The sequence below is a fragment of the Spea bombifrons genome, chromosome 4 (assembly GCF_027358695.1).
Source record: "Spea bombifrons isolate aSpeBom1 chromosome 4, aSpeBom1.2.pri, whole genome shotgun sequence".
Classification (NCBI taxonomy): domain Eukaryota; kingdom Metazoa; phylum Chordata; class Amphibia; order Anura; family Pelobatidae; genus Spea; species Spea bombifrons.
Genome location: NC_071090.1, coordinates 103,266,520 through 103,287,205, shown reverse-complemented (window position 1 = coordinate 103,287,205; position 20,686 = coordinate 103,266,520). Strand labels below are relative to the sequence as shown.

The window sequence follows — 20,686 nt, the reverse complement described above, 5'->3', positions numbered from 1 at the left end:
TTTTTTTATTCCAAATACTGGCACAATGGTGGTCATGCTAAGCTGGGTCGATACGCTATATCCTGAATCTTTTTCTTATCAATATATGGTCATTTTTTGACATTGATGTTATTATTTATTATTAAATTAAGTTTAGAATCTTTTAGACACAGCCTCATAGGCACATTTTGACAAGATAATTACGTTTATATTTTTTTCTTTAAAAGTGTTAATTAATTAACTATAAGGCGCATGGAGCTGTGTATACATTATGTTATATTGTATATAGTGAGGTGTGGTTATGATGCAACTTGATTACTGGCCTGGACTTGACTATACAGTGCGATTTCAGGTACTGAGTTTACTTCTTTCTATTTATTATTTTATTTGACCTTCTCTTATTTTAAATATTGGTATAACTGATGTCATGCTAAGTAGGGTCGATACGCTACTCCTTGAATTTTTTTTTTTTTTTTTTGTGTTTTTTGTTTTTTTTGTTATTAATATGTGGTCATTTTGATATTTATTGGTATTAATTATCTATTACTAAATTAAGTTTAGAAATGTCTAGACACAGGCTTCTAGGCTCATTTTGACAAGACAACCACGATTATATTTTTTTTTCTCAAAAGTGTTAATTAAGTAACCATAAGGTGCATGGAGCCGTGTATACATTATGCTATACTGAGGGGTGCGGTTAAGATGCAACCTGATTATTAGGTTTGCACTCGACTATACAGTGACAGTGCGATCCCTTTTTTTTTTTTTTTTTTTTTTTTTTTTTTTTTTTTTTCTTCTTCTTTTTCTTAACTATACCTCCTCTCCCCCTCCCTCCCTACATAACTCCTGTGGTGGAAACAGGAACTTTTAGGGTTAGCAACATAATCAGTTTGCTTGAACTCTAGAGATGATGTTTGTATTTTATGACTGTTCTGTTAAGTGGATGAATGAAAGAAGGAGAGGAGAAACACTGGGGGCAATATATTACTTTCATGACCATTAGGGTCTTTACCTTAAACGTCCAGGGACTAAATTCTCCACAAAAAAGAAGTGCCTTACTTAAATCATTGCAAGATAATAATATTGATCTTGCTTTCATTCAAGAAACCCACTGGATAAAGTCGCATATCTCCTTATGGAAATGTAAAAATTACCCCCATGTTTATTCAGCTAATATGGAAGGCCAAAAGAAGAAAAGGGGAGTGGCTATAATCTTTTCTAATAAACTTAAAATAGATCTCATATATGAGGAAGCCGACCCTAATGGACGCTTCTTGATATTAATAGTTAAAATTAATGATATTAAGTTTACATTAGTTAATGTATATGCCCCAAATAGGATTTCTGTCCGTTTTTTGGATAAACTTATTACTAAAATTGACTCTCTTCAGACGGGCACTCTCCTATTTGGTGGGGATTTCAACTCTGTTCAAGATCCTAAGTTAGATCGCAGTCATCCTAAAAACTCATCTTATGGGATCCAAGATTTTTTGTTAAGAAATTCTCTGTTTGATTGCTGGCGCACTATTCACCCACTAGAGAGAGACTATTCCTTTTTTTCAAATATGCACCAAACGTACTCGCGAATTGATTTTTTCTTGACAAAACCAAACTCTCTGAAAATGGTGAAAGATTCCAAGATAGGAAATATTACTTGGTCGGACCATGCACCGGTCTTTCTAGAGATTGCTAATAATCCCGATTATACAATAAGAAACAAATGGAGACTAAATGAATCCCTATTGAGAAACACATTAATTTTAGACGAATTGTTACAGGAGGCTAAGCAATTTTGCCAGGTCAACGACAACGGAGAAGTATCCGACCCTATCCTTTGGTGCGCATTCAAGGCATACATGAGGGGAGTATTGATAAAAATAGGCACTAGAGAGAGGAAACGCAGGGGCTCTACATTGACTGAATTACATATAAAATTAGCTGAGCTAGAGAGAATTAATAAAAATAACAGGGACCTTCCTATGCTCCACCAGATAAAAGCTATTAGAAAGGAAATTGTAACTAAAGAACAGGAAAAAATCAATTGGATGCTTTTACAACTTCGCCAGAAATGGTATTATTCTAGTAATAGGGTAGGAAAAATATTATCTAATAAACTTAAAGCCAAACATAAAGCTGAAACTATTAAAAAGATTATAGTTGGAAATAAGCACTTCCTTACCCCTAAAGATATATCCAATGCTTTTGCCAATTATTATAAAACTCTATATAACCTTCCCGAGTCTCCATACTCGGACTCGGAAATAACTATATTCTTACAGAAATTAAATCTTTCAAAGATCTCGGCCCCACAATTACAACTTCTAAATCAACCTATCTCATTAGTAGAAATTAAGAGATCAATAAAGGAAATGAAATTAGGAAAAGCTCCCGGCCCGGATGGATTTTCTTCCCTTTTTTATACATCGCTTCAGCAAACGATTGCCCCGCTACTATTGCGAGTATTTTCCACATTTTCGCTAACGGTGCAACCACCAGTAGAACTTTTCCAAGCGGCGATAATTCCAATACTCAAGGAAGGCAAGGACCCAAGCTCTACACTTAACTATAGACCTATCTCCTTAATTAACTTAGACATTAAGATTTACTCTAAAATATTAGCGCAGAGACTAAAACAAGTGGTACCAAACATTATTAATAAGGATCAGACAGGATTTGTGGAAGGCAGGAGTCCCATGGACAATACCCGTAAGATTTTAAACCTCTTACATAAGGCCAACTCCCTTCGAATCAAATCAGCTTTTTTGGCGCTTGACGCGGAAAAGGCGTTCGATCGGGTGAATTGGAGATACTTAGATGCTGTGCTAACAAATTATGGTTTTGAGGGAACATTTAAAAATTATGTTATGAACCTTTATACTAATCCAACTGCCAAGGTGGTCGGCCATCTATTGGACTCAGATTGGTTCCCTATAAAAAATGGAACTCGCCAAGGATGCCCATTAGCCCCGTTACTTTATATTCTTACTATAGAGCCTTTTGCGGAGTTATTGAGACAATCGCCCGATATATTTGGTATACAAATTAACTCAGAGTCATTTAAGATCTCTCTCTACGCAGATGATGTAATCCTTTCAATGACGAATTTAACTTCTTCTCTTCCCGCACTTTTTAAGGTGATAGATAAATATAGCTCAATTTCTAATTATAAAATTAACCTTGGTAAAACGCAGGTTATTACGACCTGCTTTACGCAAGATGAAAGAACTGAGCTTGGGTCCTTGTGTCCACTTGACTGGAATTCTAATGTTTTAGACTACCTCGGAATTAATATTACAAATGAGCTCCCCTTACTTATCAATTTCAACTACAAAAAACTAATTGACAAAATAAAAGCACAGCTCCTAAGGTGGAAAAATTTAGAAATTTCTTGGATGGGCCGAATTCACCTAATAAACGGATATTTAATCCCCAAAATTCTTTATTTTTTCAGAACAATCCCCTTAAGAGTTCACCCCCCTATTTTGAAGCAGATCCAGCAAACTATGGATCAATTTATTTGGCAGTATAAAAGACCAAGAATTACATATAACATCTTAACTAAAAAATCAAATAGAGGGGGAATATCTTATCCTAGTATCAATAAACTCCATGAAGCTACAATGCTGACCCATTATTTGGCTTGGGACAAAAAATCTAATAATTTCCCAAAATGGCTATATATAGAGGAATTAGACATTGGACTTGGTGAATTATACTCTCTCTTCTGGGCGGATACAATTAGATTGAAAGATATAAAAGTCTCGAATCCCATAATTCATGATACACTTAAAACTCTTTCTAAACTAAAACGAACTATGGGAATAAAGAGAACTCTTATGCCCTCCACCCCTATCGAGGCTATTCGATTTTTTATTAGAGATATAGACTTGTCCAGATGGCAAGGATGCGGCATCTCCTGTATTGGCAATTTGTTAGACCAAAGCACTATTATACCCTTTCCTCAGTTATGTAATTCCTTTACCCTACCATCATCTGAACTATTTTCTTTTTTGAGGGTGAAGAATCTTATTGACCAGGTAGGGATTGATAGAAACCCCGAATTAGAACATTGGTTAACAAAACATAAAAATAAGAAACAAATCTCAAGTTCATCTATACTTCTACTATCATTGCAAAAAGATGAGAAAGATCCACCGATCCTGAAGTGGGAAAATGACCTAGGTATTGAGTTCTCCTTGGACCAATGGCGTCAGGCCTTTGTCCAAACAAAAAAGTTCGTCCACTCAATAAGCCTAATAGAGATTTATATTAAGATAACTTACAGATGGTACCTGGTCCCAACTAGACTTAATAAAATCAGTACTGTACATTCAAATAGATGCTGGCGTTGCTTTTCCCATACGGGCACCTTTGTTCATATCTGGTGGGAGTGCCCGCAATTGTTAAATTTAAGAAAAAATCTCTTGCAACTACTTGGATCACTTTTTCACAGTCTGGAACAATTAGACTCACAGGTGTTCCTCTTCCACTTGGGACTTGAGAATTTTTGTTTAAATTATAGAATCTTAATCATACATGTCCTTATGGCCGCAAAGATATGTATAGCTAGGCACTGGAGACAACCAGGTTTATTTAACTGGAGATTAGTTATCAACCAAATTAACCATCAGTACCTAATGGAAAGAGGATATTACAACAAAATTAATAAACTTGTCAAATTTGACAACATCTGGCGACCCTGGAAACAACTTTGTGATATCGACTCCCAGAATGTTAGAGATCGTAACTGAGGATTAAGATCTTTATCTCTTTTTCTATATATATTTATATAACTTACTTACTTATCTATTTATCTATTTATTTATCTATTCTCTTCTTTACCATCCGCTGTACCCCTGGGCGGACAATTTATTATGACCCAACTCTTGATTAATAGCTAGCCCCCATCTGTTTCTCATCTCCTCCTAAGTATGACTGACGTATGAATGATATATGTGGTATCTGTCATTGATATTTGGCTGCTATATTTATAGCTTATGCCAAATATCCTGTAATTTATTCTTTTGTTGTTTTTTCTTTTTTCTTCCATTCGGTGGGGCCAGGAATATAGCGCCTGTTCGTTTATAAAGTCCTTAAATAAATATATAATTTATCGTAATATTAAATATAGCAACGAATGAGGATTGGACAACTTGTTTTGCTTGGAACAATTGTTTAAACGTATTTAAGATTATATATTTCTTTGTCGGCAAGAAAGAACCGTTATTGCAATACCTTACCGATGTATTCTATGTTTGTGTTAAACTGCCTGGAAAATTAAATAAATATAAATATCAAGAAAAAAAGCCTTACATGCTTAAGGTTTCATTGAAAAGAACTTTGAGCAGAGTTGTCATTTTATAGGGTTAACCCTTTTAGGACCAGAGTTTTTAACATCCGAGTGACCAAAGCTTTTTTGCCATTTTTACCAATCGCTTGTTCATTTGTGAATCCCCTTTGTCGTGTTTAGTGCCATATAATTCTTCCGATATACAATATTGAAAGACAACAGAAAAAAAAACAAAACATAACATAAACTAAGACAAAAGCCCCAAGGGAGAATAATATGTTCACGTTCCATAATAAATCGAACCATAGTCATAGTTTATATGTAAACTTTTGATAAGTTGTGGATCCACCTCTCAAAGGGGGAAATATATTGTATGGCACTCTTGGCTAGTTAATATGTAGTAACTTTACTTCTGGTGTTATAGCTCTATTCCTAATTTTTTGTTTAATCTCACCAAATATCGAGATCTAGTACTACAATACTACCAAATATGTATATAATCACCGATTCACATCTCCAGCATCTAGGACAGCACTATGGGAACATTTTTGCAAGCCTAGTGGTTATTAATTTAACATCTTATATGCATTTCAAGTAAATGTAAATGTTTCCCAACCCTATTGATTTCATCCACTTCCTCTGTGAGATTGGATCTTTAATTTCTTTGTTCTATACCAACAATAACGCAAAAAAAATATTTTCCTTCCAGGTGTCCTAAAATTCAAAATACTTTGAGAAGGAAATCATTCTTATTCAATTAGAAAGAGGGGATTCTAATTTGGCTATGCAGTCTTTATTGTTTCAATTATTTGTCAGAAAACCCTTGATTCTTAAGATTTCCTTAAGGGGGAGTAAAAAAGCTTGTGAAGTGTACAGCTAAACTTTATTTTATTACTTGTCCACTATTTATTATAAATAATATAGTACAAATTAAGAAAAAAACACCACATGTTTTGCAATTCTACTTAGGATTTGTTCCACAGGTTAGGTAACAGTAATTTGAGTTGAAAAAAGTTAAACACCCAAACTTTCAATTATTCCTCAAATAAAAGTCGAGGATTTGATCTGATTTCTCACTGGATCACCAAACTTTACCCGCTTAACGACCGATGACGTACCTGGCACGTCATGGCATTAAATAAGCTTAGAAAGCGATCTTAAACAGTAATAAAAAAAAAAATGTGGTAACATTTAAAGATAATTATGCAGTGATGTCATCATCAGGGTGTCAGGACTCCAGTGGAACTCACCTTGGTTCCTGCAGTTTATGGGTCACTGGCTCTCTCCTGCTCCATGCCTGCCTGCTTTTCTTTTCCTGTGTACTGCTCCTAGGCATGCGCGAGTTGTCACTTCCTCATATATCCTGTAGGGATAGAGGTGTCACTATTCATGAGAATGACGGAGAACAACAACAAACACTCATCCAGATATGCCCTTACATACTATCTTGGCACTGGCGGCTTGCGGGGTGGAGGTGGGAGAGACAGGGTTCTATTGATGGACCATGAGATGTGCCCAGGGCCTTCAAATCTCGTCATATAGTCCCCTTTTGTCCTTGTTCACATATATTGCATTTTTCATGAGTCTCTGACAGTTGATTTGGGAGGTTATTTCAACCCAGTTTGGGATCTCCTTGGATCCCCAATTTCTCGCCAGACAGAGCTTTGTAGCCATAAGAATTTGTATAAAAAGTAATTTCGCTGAATTTCTTATGTTAGGAAGTTCAAAATGGAACAAGAACATTTGTGGTGTTAAATCCCACAATCCGTGAGATATTTTTTAAAGGATTGAGGCTTACACAGTTACACACACCATATGTTGTGTTGAGTGTTTTTTGCATCTCCAACAAAAACTCCCCACCTTATTATGGAATTTAAAGAGTCTTTCTGGGACGAAGTACCATCGATGTGTAACTTTTAGAAAAGTTTCATATATGGTGGTACTGTGGACTATCTTCCTTGATAAGCTCAATATTCATATCTTTTTTCATTTATTTACTCCCGTAGATTTCTCTTTATACTTGAATTGGTGGAAAATCTTATTTATTTTTGAGATCAGTTTGTATTTACCCTCACTTGCATAGATTTTATCCATCACATTTACTAGTGCCAGTTCTTTATCTTTTAAAACTGTGTTAATTTTTAAATAAGAAAGATATTCACTATTCAGTGAGTTTATTAACTATCTGTAACTTTAACAGACCACCGGCTCCCTTGAGTGATTTTAAGCCGGTTCAAGGATTTCCCTTGAACCTGGCTTAAAATCACTCAAGGGAGCCGGAGGTCTGTTAAAGACCTCCGATACCGCTCCCTTGCGATCCGCGCGGCAACAGCTGTTGTGCGCCGGGGTTTGTTGTCAGATCCCGGCGCACAACACTGAAGCCGCGCCCACCACTGTCCGTGCCCTCTGATCTGAACCCCGTGCCCTCGGAAGAAGAAGGAAGAACTGAAGAAGAAGAGGAGCGAAGAGCAGGAAAAGGAGCTGTAAGGAGAAAAGAGGAAAGGTAGGAAAGCATACAGTGAGAGTGGATTGGTGTATGTGTGTGGATTGGTGTATGTGTGTGGATTGGTGTATGTGTGTGTGGATTGGTGTATGTGTGTGGATTGGTGTATGTGTGTGGATTAGTATATGTGTGGATTGGTATGTGTGTGTGGATTGGTATGTGCGTGTGGATTGGTATGTGCGTGTGGATTGGTATGTGCGTGTGGATTGGTATGTGCGTGTGGATTGGTATGCGTGTGGATTGGTAAATGTGTGAGAGTGATGGGTGTTATGCTGTACCATTTCCAATGTATTTTTCATTATATAATTATGCTCTAAAGTACATCATAACTCCCATCACTCTATACTGTTCCATACAGTGGCAGAGCTGGGAGACCGAGGCCTTGCACCCCCACCGCAGGACTCCTGAAAGGTAAGTGAACTTCAAAGAGGGAGAGGGTAGATAGTTAGGAGGGGTAGATAGGGAGAAGGGAGTGAGAAGGGGTAGATAGGGCAGAAGGGAGCGAGAAGGGGTAGATAAGGCAATCATACTCCTATCATGCCAAGTCTGCGAGTGCCTCCTGGAATCTGGGTATGCCTGGGCATGATAGGAATGTGATTGCTGTTAATTATATATATATATATATATATATATATATATATATATATATATATTGTTATTTAATTGTTTTGTCCTATTTTGGTGTGTTACTTACTTTAAATAAAAGTGTTAGATTTTTTTATGGTGTGTGGGGGGGGGTCATATTCAGTTTCGGCCAGGTAGTTTTAAAGTGTGTGTGGGGGGGGTGCCACATACAGGATCCGCCCCGGGTGCCAAATACTCTAGGTACGCCCCTGCCCTCCCCTACACAATTTCTTCATCAGATGCCCTTGTGGCTGTGTGTGCCGGCGCAGGGAGAAGGAAAGCCCAAATCTTGCGATCTCGGACGTCGTTAGATTTGGGCTTTCCTTCTCCCTGCGCCGGCACACACAGCCACAAGGGCATCTGATGAAGAAATTGTAGGCAGTGGCGGAACTACCGGGGTCACGACTGCGACCGGGCCCTGGAGTTCTGCCAGTCAGTGGGGCCCAAGGGGTGCCGAGCAGTTGCTGAAAACGACCGCTCGGCACCTCTTGGGCCCCCCTGACTGACAGAAATCCAGGACTCCTCTGCTCGCCGTCGCTGCCACCGCCGCCTGCCTCTGCGCTGCCCAGAGTGCAGTGTTGGAAGCGTGAGGTGTTTGTCTCGAGTGCCGGCGCTTCACGCTGAGCGCCGGCATATGACGTCATATGCCGGCACTCAGCAGTGAAGCGCCAGCACCCGAGACAAACGCCTCACGCTCCCAACACAGGAGTTGACAGTAAGTGACCTACAAAGGGGAGTAGGGAGGGAGTGGGTAGATCGTGAGAAGGGGGGGTAGGGAGGGAGGGAGAGGGTAGATCGTGAGAAGGGGGGGAGGGAGGGAGAGGGTAGATCGTGAGAAGGGGGTAGGGAGGGAGAGGGTAGATCGTTAGAAGGGGGTAGGGAGGGAGAGGGTAGATCGTGAGAAGGGTAGGGAGGGAGAGGGGAAATTGTGAGAAGGGGGTAGGGAGGGAGACGGGTGATTGTGAGAAGGAGGGGTAGGGAGGAAGAGGGGAGATTGTGAGAAGGAGGGGTAGGGAGAAAGAGGGGAGATTGTGAGAAGGAGGGGTAGGGAGGAAGAGGGGAGATTGTGAGAAGGAGGGGTAGGGAGGAAGAGGGGAGATTGTGAGAAGGAGGGGTAGGGAGGAAGAGGGGAGATTGTGAGAAGGGGGTAGGGAGGGAGAGGGGAGATTGTGAGAAGGGGGGTAGGGAGGGAGAGGGGAGATTGTGAGAAGGGGGTAGGGAGGGGAGATAGTGAGAAAGGGATAGAAGTGGTATGCCGTTTTCAATAAACTTTGCATAAAATAGTTAATTTGCATTTAATTTTAATGGTTCAGAAAATGTCAGGCAAAATGGTCGGCCCTCGCACATGTTCACTTCATCAAATCTGGCACTCTTCGAAAAAAGTTTGGACATGCCTGGTCTAGGGCAATCAGGCTCAGGAACACCAACTTGCAGCAAAACAGTGTTTTATTTTTAATTGCTCAAACAAAACACCCCAAAACAAAAGCATAAAAAGAAACAATCTAGCTCCCAATTGGAGCCCTCTCTAACTATACGATGCTGGGCCAGACTGACCAGCCTGAACACCCACTAACTTGACCTCCCAGCTAAGCATATGGGGGGTATAAGGCATTTCTGTAGGCAGAATGGCATATAGGGGGTTAAAAGGCACTCTGAAAAAAAAAAAGCCTTATGCCCCCCCATATAACCCCCCCCCCCGCCACTTACCAGTGCTTCTGACTCCCTGGTATCTGGTGGGGGCAGCGGGTGGAGGCCGGCGTTAGTTCCGCCGGCGCTTCTATGACTGAGCCCCGGAAGGTCATGTGACACCATTGCTCCGTCATAGAAGCCCCAGCTGAAGTGGCAGCAGTAGCAGGGGTTGTCTGCGTCCATCGAGCAGATGTTCGCCGACTACCAGAGAAGAGAATTCCCTGCAGCGCTGCGGGGAATTATCCTCTCTGGCAGCCGGGGAAGGTATGCGCATAGACAACCTCCGCTGATGCCCCCACTTTCGCTGGCGCTCGGTGATAAAAGCGTCTACTAATGATAAAGTTGGAGAAAATATATTCTTGAACATTATCCCTTAAAAATCTTTCAAATTACTTCCACACCACAGATGTGGAGGCTCACTGAGTCTTTAATCCCGTGGCAGAGATTTTGGTCTCGTTTTAAAGATTGGTACCGTTTATGCTTTTTGCCAAAACGGTGTCCTTGAAGATCAAAGCTGATGGAACCATTCAGACCAACCTCTCTGCTCGTCTTTCTTTATGTAAACATTTCTCCTCACTTTTCTTGTACTTTATTAAAAGTATTCCCTGACCGGGAATCGAACCCGGGCCGCGGCGGTGAGAGCGCCGAATCCTAACCACTAGACCACCAGGGATTCCTTGTTAAGCAAGTGAAACCATGAGCTCTCCCAGCAGTTCTTAAGCGTGACCAGCCCTTCATTAAGCCATGTTAATGTCTATCAATGATAAAGTTGGAGAAAATATATTCTTGAACATTATCCCTTAAAAATCTTTCAAATAACTTCCATACCACAGATGTTGAGGATCACTGAGTCTTTAGTCCCATGGCGGGGATTTTGGTCTCATTTTAAAGAGTAGCACTGTTTATGCTTTTTGACAATCTTTTGTCACCATGCCTGATGACAGAGTGTCCTTGAAGATCAAAACTGATGGAACCATTCAGACCAACTTCTCTGCTCGTCTTTCTTAATGTAAACATTTCTCCTCACTTTTCTTGTACTTTATTAAAAATATTCCCTGACCGGGAATCGAACCCGGGCCGCGGCGGTGAGAGCGCCGAATCCTAACCACTAGACCACCAGGGACTCCTTGTTAAAGTATTGAAAGCATGAACTCTCCCAGCAGTTCTTAAGCATGACCAGTTCTTAAGCATGACCAGTTCTTCATTAAGCCATGATAATGTCTATCAATGATGAAGTTGGAGAAAATATATTCTTGAACATTATCCCTTAAAAATCTTTCAAATAACTTCCACACCACAGATGTTGAGAATCACTGAGTCTTTAGTCCCATGGCGGGGATTTCGGTCTCGTTTTAAAGATTAGCACCGTTTATGCGTTTGGCCAAAATGCCAAATGAGAGAGACTCCTTGAAGATTGTAAAATTCCTTGTTCCAATATTACAGTAAATGTCAGGGTAATTTAGATCTCTCATGATTAAAATCTGGAACCAGGTGTGCAGCCTTTTCAATTTATTATAAAAGCTTGTGGAACCATTCGGACCATCTAGTTTGCCTGTCTTTCCTGATGTAAGCACTCAATGCTTAATCAGTCCTTTGTCTTGTCTTACATTCAGGATTGCAATATACCTATGTAACACATGTTTAAAGTCTCTTACTGTATTAGCCCCATGTCCTTCCTGTTGGGAGGCTGTTCCATCTATATATATGTATGTCTTAGTAAAGCAAACTTTCTTATGCTATATGTGAGCCTCTGGTATTTTAGTGTTGGCCTTTTCATTTTAGTATAAAAGCATCTTTGTGGACAGAAAACATCAACACATCACTATCCTGTGGCGGACTAAAAATCAGGTCTAGAGGGTAGTGTGGTGGATGGAATACCAGCAAGCAAGATTTATGCAGACGCAATTTGTTTTTCTGTTTCTTGTGATTTTGTTTTCTGCCAACAATGTTTTCCGACAGATCGGTTCAGATTAAATTCAGGGTCCTTTTTTCTAATTTGGAATTCTCAAACAGAGAAGAGGTCCAGGCTTGGTTTTGCTCTGCAAGACCACCACCACCACTGCACTAATGGTTCAGGCATCTAGCAGCATGACATGGAACTCCAATTCTCCCAAAAAATGGATCCCTCAGAGTAAGGAAGGTGATATGACAGCAGCAGGAGTAGTAGGACACTGAATTTTACCCAAATTAAAAGAATTGATCAGTCAAACTAAATAAGGAGATTGAGTCACAGCAGCAGAGGCAGGGCACAGAGCAGGCACTGGCAGACAGACTGAATCCACCAATATTAAATAAAAAGGAGAAGAATGAATCCCCCAGAATAAGGAAGGACATTGAGGTGCAGGGGTAGGGCACTGTATAGGCCAGACACTCCTACAGACTTTTAGCACACACTCTAAGCAGGTTCTATAGTCACAGAATTTACCAATGGAGCTACAGTGGATGTAAAAAGTCTACCAGGTTCTTGTGATGTTAAAGAATGAGACAAAGATAAATCATGTCAGAACTTTTTCCACCTTTATTGTGACCTATAATGTGAACAATTCAATTGCAAAACAAACTGAAATTGGTTGGGGGGGGCTCACAATAACCTGGTTGCATAAATGTGCACACCCTCTTATAACTTATCACATTCAAACTCGTGTTAAATAGAAGTCATTACACACCTGCCATGATTCAAAGTGATTCTGATTAATCACAAATAAAGTTCAGCTGTTCTAGTAGGATTTACCTGACATTTGCTTAGTTGCATCTCAGATCAACACACTTCTCCAGCCATGGTCCGCAGTGAGCTTCCAAAGCACCAGAGGGATCTCATTGTTGGAAGATATCAGTCAGGAGAAGGGTACAAAATAATTTCCAAAGCATTAGATATACCATGGAACACAGTGAAGACAGTCATCATCAAGTGGAGACAATACGGCACAACAGAGACATTACCAAGAACTGGACGTCCCTCCAAAATTGAGGAAAAGATGAGAAGAAAACTGGTCAGGGAGGCTTACAAGAGGCCTACTGCAACATTAAAGGAACTGCAGGAATTTCTGGCAAGTACTGGCTGTGTGCTACATGTGACAACAATCTCCCGTATTCTTCATATGAATGGGCTATAGGGTAGGGTGGCAAGAAGGAAGCCTTTTCTTACAAAGAAAAACATCCAAGCCCGGCTGAAGTTTGCAAAACCAAACATCAAGTCCCCCAAAAGCACGTGGGAAAATGCGTTATGGTCCGATGAAACCAAGGCCGAACTTTTTGGCCATAATTCCAAAAGGTATTTTTGGCACAAAAACAACACTGCACATCACCCAAAAAACACCATACCCGCCGTGAAGGATGGTGGTGGCAGCATCATGCTTTGGGGCTAGTTTTTCTTCAGCTGGAACCGGGGCCTTAGTCAGGGTGGAGGGAATTATGAACAGTTCCAAATACCAGGCAATTTTGGCACAAAACCTTCAGGCGTCTGTTAGGAAGCTGAAAATAAAGTTCACCTTTCAGCACGACAACGACCGAAAGCACACATCCAAATCCGCAAAAGCATGGCTTCACCAGACGAAGATTAACGCTTTGGAATGGCCCAGCCAGAGCCCAGACCTGAATCCAATTGAACATCTGTGGGGTGATGTGAAGAGGGCTGTGCACAGGAGATGTCCTCGCAATCTCACAGATTTGGAGAGCTTTTGCAAAGAAGAGTGGGCATATATTGCTGCGTCAAGATGTGCCATGCTAATAGATACCTACCCAAAAAGACTGATTGCTGTAATAAAATCAAAAGGTGCTTCAACAAAGTGTTAGTTGAAGGGTGTGCATAATTATGCAAACAGGTTATGGTGGGGGTTTTTTTGGGGGGGGGTCCCCTCAAAGATTTCAGTTTGTTTTGCAATTGAATTGTTCACGTTATAGGTCACATTAAAGGTGGAAAAAGTTCTGACATTATTTATCTTTGTCTCATTCTTTAACATCACAAGAACCTGGCATTTTAACAGGGGTGTGTAGACTTTTTACATCCACTGTATCTCACTAGCTCAGAAGACTCATTCCCCTCCCTCATATTAGAAAAAAAGAACTGATGCCCCATAGTAAGGTAGGGCATTTAAGCGCAGGGGCAGGAGAATGTATATAGGCCAGGCACTGGCAGACACATTCAGCTACATTTTTTTTTACATTTTGTTGGAACTGGAAGGTTTCCCTGATGGCGACATCAGTGGAGAATTTTTTTTTACATATTACCATTTTTTTTTAATTTTGTAGAAAGGCCCTTTAAATCCAGGGATATAAATCTGGCTTTCCTTTAACTACTACAGATTCCTCGTCGTCCTTGGAGATTAATAATTGACTTATATTTATTACAAATTTAAACCGTTTTTATTTTTAAAAAATTATAAAATTATTTCACTAATCGCTTACACAGGGAGCAAAGAGGTTCACTAATTCCTGAATAAAATGGGCGTCACTGCTCTTTAACAACACACTCAATATAAGGCAATACCCGTTTACATGAACCAACTCGACCACAGCAGGATATTCATTTTCTGTTCGGGGAGTCATCCCAAACGCAGGCTTACTCAGCAAAGAGCGCTTGGAAATCGCTCTAGCCCGCAGCTGTTTAATGAACTTTCACAAGACAGACATTATCTTCCAGAAGATTCTCGAAGTCTATAGGTCAAACACGGTGCATAAAATAAATGAATTTAAGTTAAAAATAAAACAATAATAACAAAATACGAAGATGTTAATGGTGCTATCAGTTTGACATCATTTTCATCAGTGAATTCATCAATGCTTAGGCCCTGCAAGTAAGTGGGTTCTGCATCATATTCTAATGACACAGAGTGGTGAAGTCATAAGAAAGGTGTGATGGGGGGGTTGCCAGTTCCCAATGAGCTACAGGGTGTCCCTGGGATCCGCATCAGGCAGCTGCGTCCAATAAAGGTTGAGCCAGGATGCTTGTGTAGAAAAAGAAAGTAGACACTTCTCTTATTGGTCACTCTTCCCCACTGCGTAACATAGCGGGTACTGACCCTTCGGATTGGCTGCCGTGGAAGGTAGCCATATTGCACATTTGCCACCTTATTGCTGCCCTGGGACGTGTGTGGTTAGTTTAGTGTAGGTATTTAACCCCTTAATGACAAAGCCCGTACATGTACGGGCTCAAAATGCATTGTTTTCAATGGGTTTTGGGACCGCCCATTGTCCTTAAGGGGATAATCAAGACAAAGAACAATATCCCAACATTTAGGTGGCAAATACAAATTCAGGTCATCCCTTTAATTTATATGGGGTAGAAACAGTAATATTTCCCCATTTAAAGTGTCTGTTGTCTGCATCAGTGGATGGAAAAAAGCCAGGGATTTTCTAAAAGCGATCAGTTTTTCAGCCTTTTTCTCCAAACAGCTTCTCAGTGCCATCTTAGCCCCCAAACAGCCCGTTCGTGCCATCTTAGCCCTCAAACTGTTTGTGTGTTTCTCCCTCTGTGCAGACTGACCCAGAATGCAGGAAACTGATGTCACTTCCTACATGCTGGATCAGACAGCATGCCTGGAGTGTGGTTGTTGTATTATGGGTGTTTGTTGTATTATATACTTATATTAGGTACATACCTGACACAACATATGTTCCTAGGGGTCAGGGTGGCAAACAGACCATGATTTTTGTCACACAAAGTGACAATCAGTTTAAAACATTGGGCTTTATCCCAATTTAAGTACTGCCGAATGCCGATTACGTCACGGTTACTACCATTAGTGAAACTTGTCCTGACGACACCTTCAGCTTGGCTATGACAGCAAACACTACACCTTTCAACAACCTGAAACCCTGACTGACAGGAGTGGGTGGGACTTAGCATATCCCTCAACCAATCATTCACCGCGGGCGGTACCGTAGAAATTCACAAAGCTCGCTCAATGGTCAGTAGAAGCAGGATCCTGAGTGGTTAATTCGCATGTCTGTTTGTTGTCATTGGCCTGGCTGAGACTGGCAATGGCTGCGTCTGCTTGTGATTGGTAGAACGGAGGGGTGGAGTGCTGAAGTTTCGAGAGTGCGGAAGAAAGATCTGGAAGGTTCTGGAGGCGGGGTTGTGTGGATACAAGAGAGGAGTTGAGTGTGTACACCCTGAGAGATAAACTCAGGAGCGGCTGATACAGGTGAGTGTGCGACTGTGTGACCTGAGGTACGCGGTGCTGTAGGGGAGACATTGCCTTTAGGGGGGGTAGTAGTTGAATGAAGTGGGGCTTTTGAGGCGGACTTGGTCGGGTCATGTTAGTGGCTTTAGGTACCTTGTTGTACGCGTATGTAGCTAGGCTTTTCTTTGCCCGTGGTGAAGCTCGGGCTGTCAGGGGTGAAACCTGTCATATGAGTCAGGAGGGGGCTGCTGGTTGGGGACCCGGTTACCATGCGGATATTCCTGTTTTACCTCTGTAGGGATATAATTTAATGTAAATGCACATCATCCATATATTGTTTGGCTTATGTTTATAGTGCACCATACACCTACAGTGAGAGCAGTTCTGGTGCAAAATGGAGCCCTGTGTTGCTATGGTGATGGCACCACTTTTACTGCTATGCTGCCCCATTTCACCTAAACCAAATCTTCTTCCTGCCTAATCTTTGAAACATGATGGGCACCCAGAATGAAGCCATAATGAGTGTGATTAATGTTTTCGTGTAGCTCAGATCTGAAAAGGTTCAGGAAACGTGGAAAGGCTGTGAAGCTGAATGTTTCCTAATAAAAGTGATTTATGATGCGTCCGCTGAAATATAAGTGAGCGCACTAGATTCTGTTAATTCCGGAGAGATCCCAGTTGCCTGACACCCTTTTCTGTCCCCCCCCCTATAGTATAATTTAGTGAGAGCAGACCAGATGACTATTGAAGTGCTTATATTCCGGTATGTTCAGACATTGTTTGTAAATCGGCCAATAAACTTATAGAAACTGGTTTATTTTGATTAATGGTATGTAACAAAATTTGCATCTACTTTAAATGAACTGATCCTTCCCACCTATTCCAGAATGATCCAGGTTGTGTGCGTGGAACGTATGCGTTGTGTGCCCAAAGGTCTGTGTTTAAGGCTTTGCTCTTTCCTTGTGCCTAGGTCCGTCTGTAGTTTTATACGCCACTCGTAAGCATGGGCAAAGATTACTACAAGATCCTCGGGCTGTCGCAAGGAGCGTCGGAGGAAGAAATAAAGAAGGCCTACAGGAAACAGGCCTTGAAGTATCACCCCGATAAGAACAAGGACCCCGGGGCCGAGGAGCGTTTCAAGGAGATCGCGGAGGCCTACGACGTGCTTAGTGACCCCAAGAAGAAAGAAATATTTGACAAGTATGGAGAGGAAGGTGTGTACATAAGGATAAAATCTTAAGGAGTATACTAACATCTGATGGAATCTGTACCTTGATTCCTCTTTTATTACATCATCAAATTACTTTTAATTCATTGCAGCTTTGTGGCCTCGTATGGTTAGTTAAAATATATATATATATATATATATATTTCTCCTTGAGATGTCTATGTTCGCTTTGGCAGAGTTATGTCAGGAGTGGCAAACGGTAGAGAAGTGTGTTGACTTAAGGGTGGAGACAGATATTGGACAGTAGGAACAGAATGTAAATAAGATTAGCTATAGCAGTGGCACAAAATGTTTCCTTGCTGTTACTAAAGCGTGGATCTTTTAAACGGCAAAAACATTTTCGCATGAATGGAAGGATTTTTTTGTGGATAATGAAGAAAATTAATTTACTTCTCATTATGTTAACGTTGAGCTCTATATTCTACCCACACCCCAAATAGAGAGCCAGGTTTGACTACTCCTGCTAAGCAATACTCCTTGAAATAAAGTATATACAGGGCTGTATATTTGGATGGTGAAGCTCAATCTCCGCTGATTAAAGTGATGAAAGTGCAGTGTATGCAGAGAGCGTGCTTCTAGAATTGGAGTAGCATTTGCTGTGTGTTCAGAGCATTGACACAAAAGCCTGCAGGTTCTGTCCTGTCTGAGCTGACAGTATTTTTGCAAATCAAGACATGCCCTTTCTCGTGTTAATCCCCCACCTTTAGATCTGTGATCCTGGTTATAGATTTGACTGTGTACACAATATGTGTGCTTTTGCAACAGTAATAAGTGTGCAGTCAAATTGTCTGTTTTTCCCTCCCAGTCATCACCAGAAAATTCTCTAGTTATTTTTTTAAGTTATTTCTTTTTATCTTTTAGGTCTAAAGGGAACCCCAGGTGGTGGGAGTGGCGGTCCCAACGGTCCATCTTTCAGCTACACCTTTCATGGGGACCCACATGCCATGTTCACAGAGTTCTTTGGGGGCCGCAATCCCTTTGACACCTTCTTTGGACGTGGTGAAGAGGACATGGAAACAGATGATCCTTTTGCAAGTTTTGGCATGGGTGGATTTAGCCACTTCCCTAGACATGCTGGTGGCCGAAGGGAGCCTATTGCCAAGAAGCAGGATCCACCTGTGGTGAGGGAACTACCAGTGTCTCTTGAGGATATTTTTATTGGTTGCACCAAGAAGATGAAGATCTCCCATAAGAGGCTTGGCCCAGATGGAAGAAGTGTACACAATGAGGACAAGATCCTGACTATCCAAGTTAAAAAAGGCTGGAAAGAAGGCACTAAAATCACCTTCCCAAAAGAGGGGGATGAGACTCCAAGCAACATTCCTGCAGACATTGTATTTGTCCTGAAAGACAAACCTCACCATTTATTCAAGAGAGACTCTTCAAACGTGGTCTACACAGCCAAGATCAGCCTGCGGGAGGTAGGTGATTTTACTGAAGTTCATGTGTAATCCCATGGAGGTTGGACTTTTTAACCCTTTGCATGTGTTGGCGGAAGTGCCTGATTAGGTGAACTAATACATTGACTTGCGGTAGGAAGTGTGTGGTTCTGCTGTTTTTTTTTCTGGTTTCCTGTGAATTCCTTTTTATAATCTAAATCTAAGATTTTGTTTCACAAAAATTAGTTTTTTTGGGGTCAGATTTATTTTGGACCGTTTACTGTAGTTGTTTGGTAACATCTTATACCTTTTGCTACCCCTCCCAGGCTCTCTGTGGCTGCTCGCTTAAGATCCCCACCTTGGATAATCGCACTATACCTCTCACGATCAAAGACGTAATCTCCCCTGCAACCAAGAAGCGGATCCCTGGTGAAGGACTTCCTCTTCCCAAGTCTCCCGAGCAGCGGGGAGATCTCATTGTGGAGTTCGATATTCGTTTTCCTGAGCGCCTTCCTGCAGCATCTCGTGAGGTGCTGGAGAGGCTGCTGCCTGCATAGGGACCGCTTGGTACCTTCTCACGGTGATACTGACCAAAGCTGTTACGATGGGACCAGCCTACAAAACTCCATAAGCACTATGGAAGGTGCAATATGCTTAAAGGTGGCTGAGGCGTATACATGTGTTATGTTTAAACTACTCTTCCTACTACCAAAACATATCCCTTAACAAGAAATTTAATTTACTGGATTCCAGAGGTTTTTTTTATTTTATTTTTTTCTTTCTAATAAAAATGAACATAATGTTCATGAACCCCACAAAGCCTATTTCGAACTAGATCTCAGAAAGTTTACTTAGTGGCCCAGATGGCTATCTGTATCTAACTGGAAGTTGTTAGAAAGCGGCACCATTTAAAAAAAAAAAAATACAAAAAACTGCAGAATGTTCTAAATGGTCTTTTTTGGTTTTGTAGGCGCCAAAACTGACAAACTTCGGTGCAATGATTTCAAGAAAATGTGAGCTTGGAGGACTTTTTAATATTTCCTTTTCGGAATTTTAAGTCTACATTGCAACGTAAGCCGTTTAGTCTATAAAGACCTGGCGCTATTGCACAATAGGGACCGCGCCAATCTTACGTTTAATAAATGACCGTTAATGATTTTCCTCGCTCGTCAGCTAAAGACCCGATAGACTTCTGTTCTTTTGTGCGCGTGTCCGCAGTCAAACAGTCCGATTAAGACCCTGTGTAAACTCCAGGGCTCTCTCGTTGCCCCCTCTTCGTCCGGTCATCTCTGTGTATAGTGTCCATGTATTGGTATTTGAAGCACCAGAAAATGTTATTACTATCCCAATGGGATAAAGTGATAAATCTAAATCTTCACAGTATATCTGTGCTATTCCAGTTTCTGTCCCTGTGTTTCGGAATGATTGAAACATTGTATATATGTGTGCATGTTTTATAAAAGTAGTTATATTTTTTATTGTTTATGTATATATACGTATATATGCTAAAGACTTGGATTTATCACTATATCTTTTGGATCCCAAAATATATGCTGTCATCTCACATCAGGTTAATGTGTATTTAGTATAACTGGAGCTACAGATGGTATTTTATGTGTTACAGGTCACCTGCATTTATAAGGGGCCGATACCTTGTCATTTAATCATAGTATGGATGGCAAAATCTTACTGATTAAAACCAGTAGGGCTTAAGAGTCCATATTGAGAAGTTCAAATGGAGATGTGCGCATCATGTGACCCGACTGCAGGAGAAAGCCGGTGACTGGTTGCAGAGAATCACAGAAGAAAAAGTCCTATTTTAAAACTGAATTCTGGAAACGTCCAGAATTGACAATAAAAACGGCCAACTTC

At 40.9% G+C, this 20,686-nt stretch overlaps 1 protein-coding gene and 2 non-coding genes across 3 annotated transcripts; 1 reads left to right on the top strand and 2 right to left on the bottom strand.

Annotated features, from left to right (window-relative positions):
- Positions 1–10,686: 10,686 nt before the first annotated feature.
- Positions 10,687–10,758, bottom strand: TRNAE-CUC (transfer RNA glutamic acid (anticodon CUC)). The gene has a single exon. It is a non-coding gene; the product is annotated as a tRNA-Glu (tRNA).
- Positions 10,759–11,136: 378 nt separating this feature from the next.
- Positions 11,137–11,208, bottom strand: TRNAE-CUC (transfer RNA glutamic acid (anticodon CUC)). Its single transcript has one exon. It is a non-coding gene; the product is annotated as a tRNA-Glu (tRNA).
- Positions 11,209–16,124: 4,916 nt separating this feature from the next.
- On the top strand, positions 16,125–19,721 carry DNAJB1 (DnaJ heat shock protein family (Hsp40) member B1). Its single transcript, XM_053464293.1, has 4 exons — positions 16,125–16,228; positions 17,178–17,421; positions 18,297–18,856; positions 19,141–19,721. The coding sequence occupies exons 2-4, from the start codon at positions 17,211–17,213 to the stop codon at positions 19,369–19,371; spliced, it is 1,002 nt and encodes a 333-aa protein (XP_053320268.1). The 5' UTR covers positions 16,125–16,228; positions 17,178–17,210; the 3' UTR covers positions 19,372–19,721.
- The last annotated feature ends 965 nt before the right edge of the window (positions 19,722–20,686 follow it).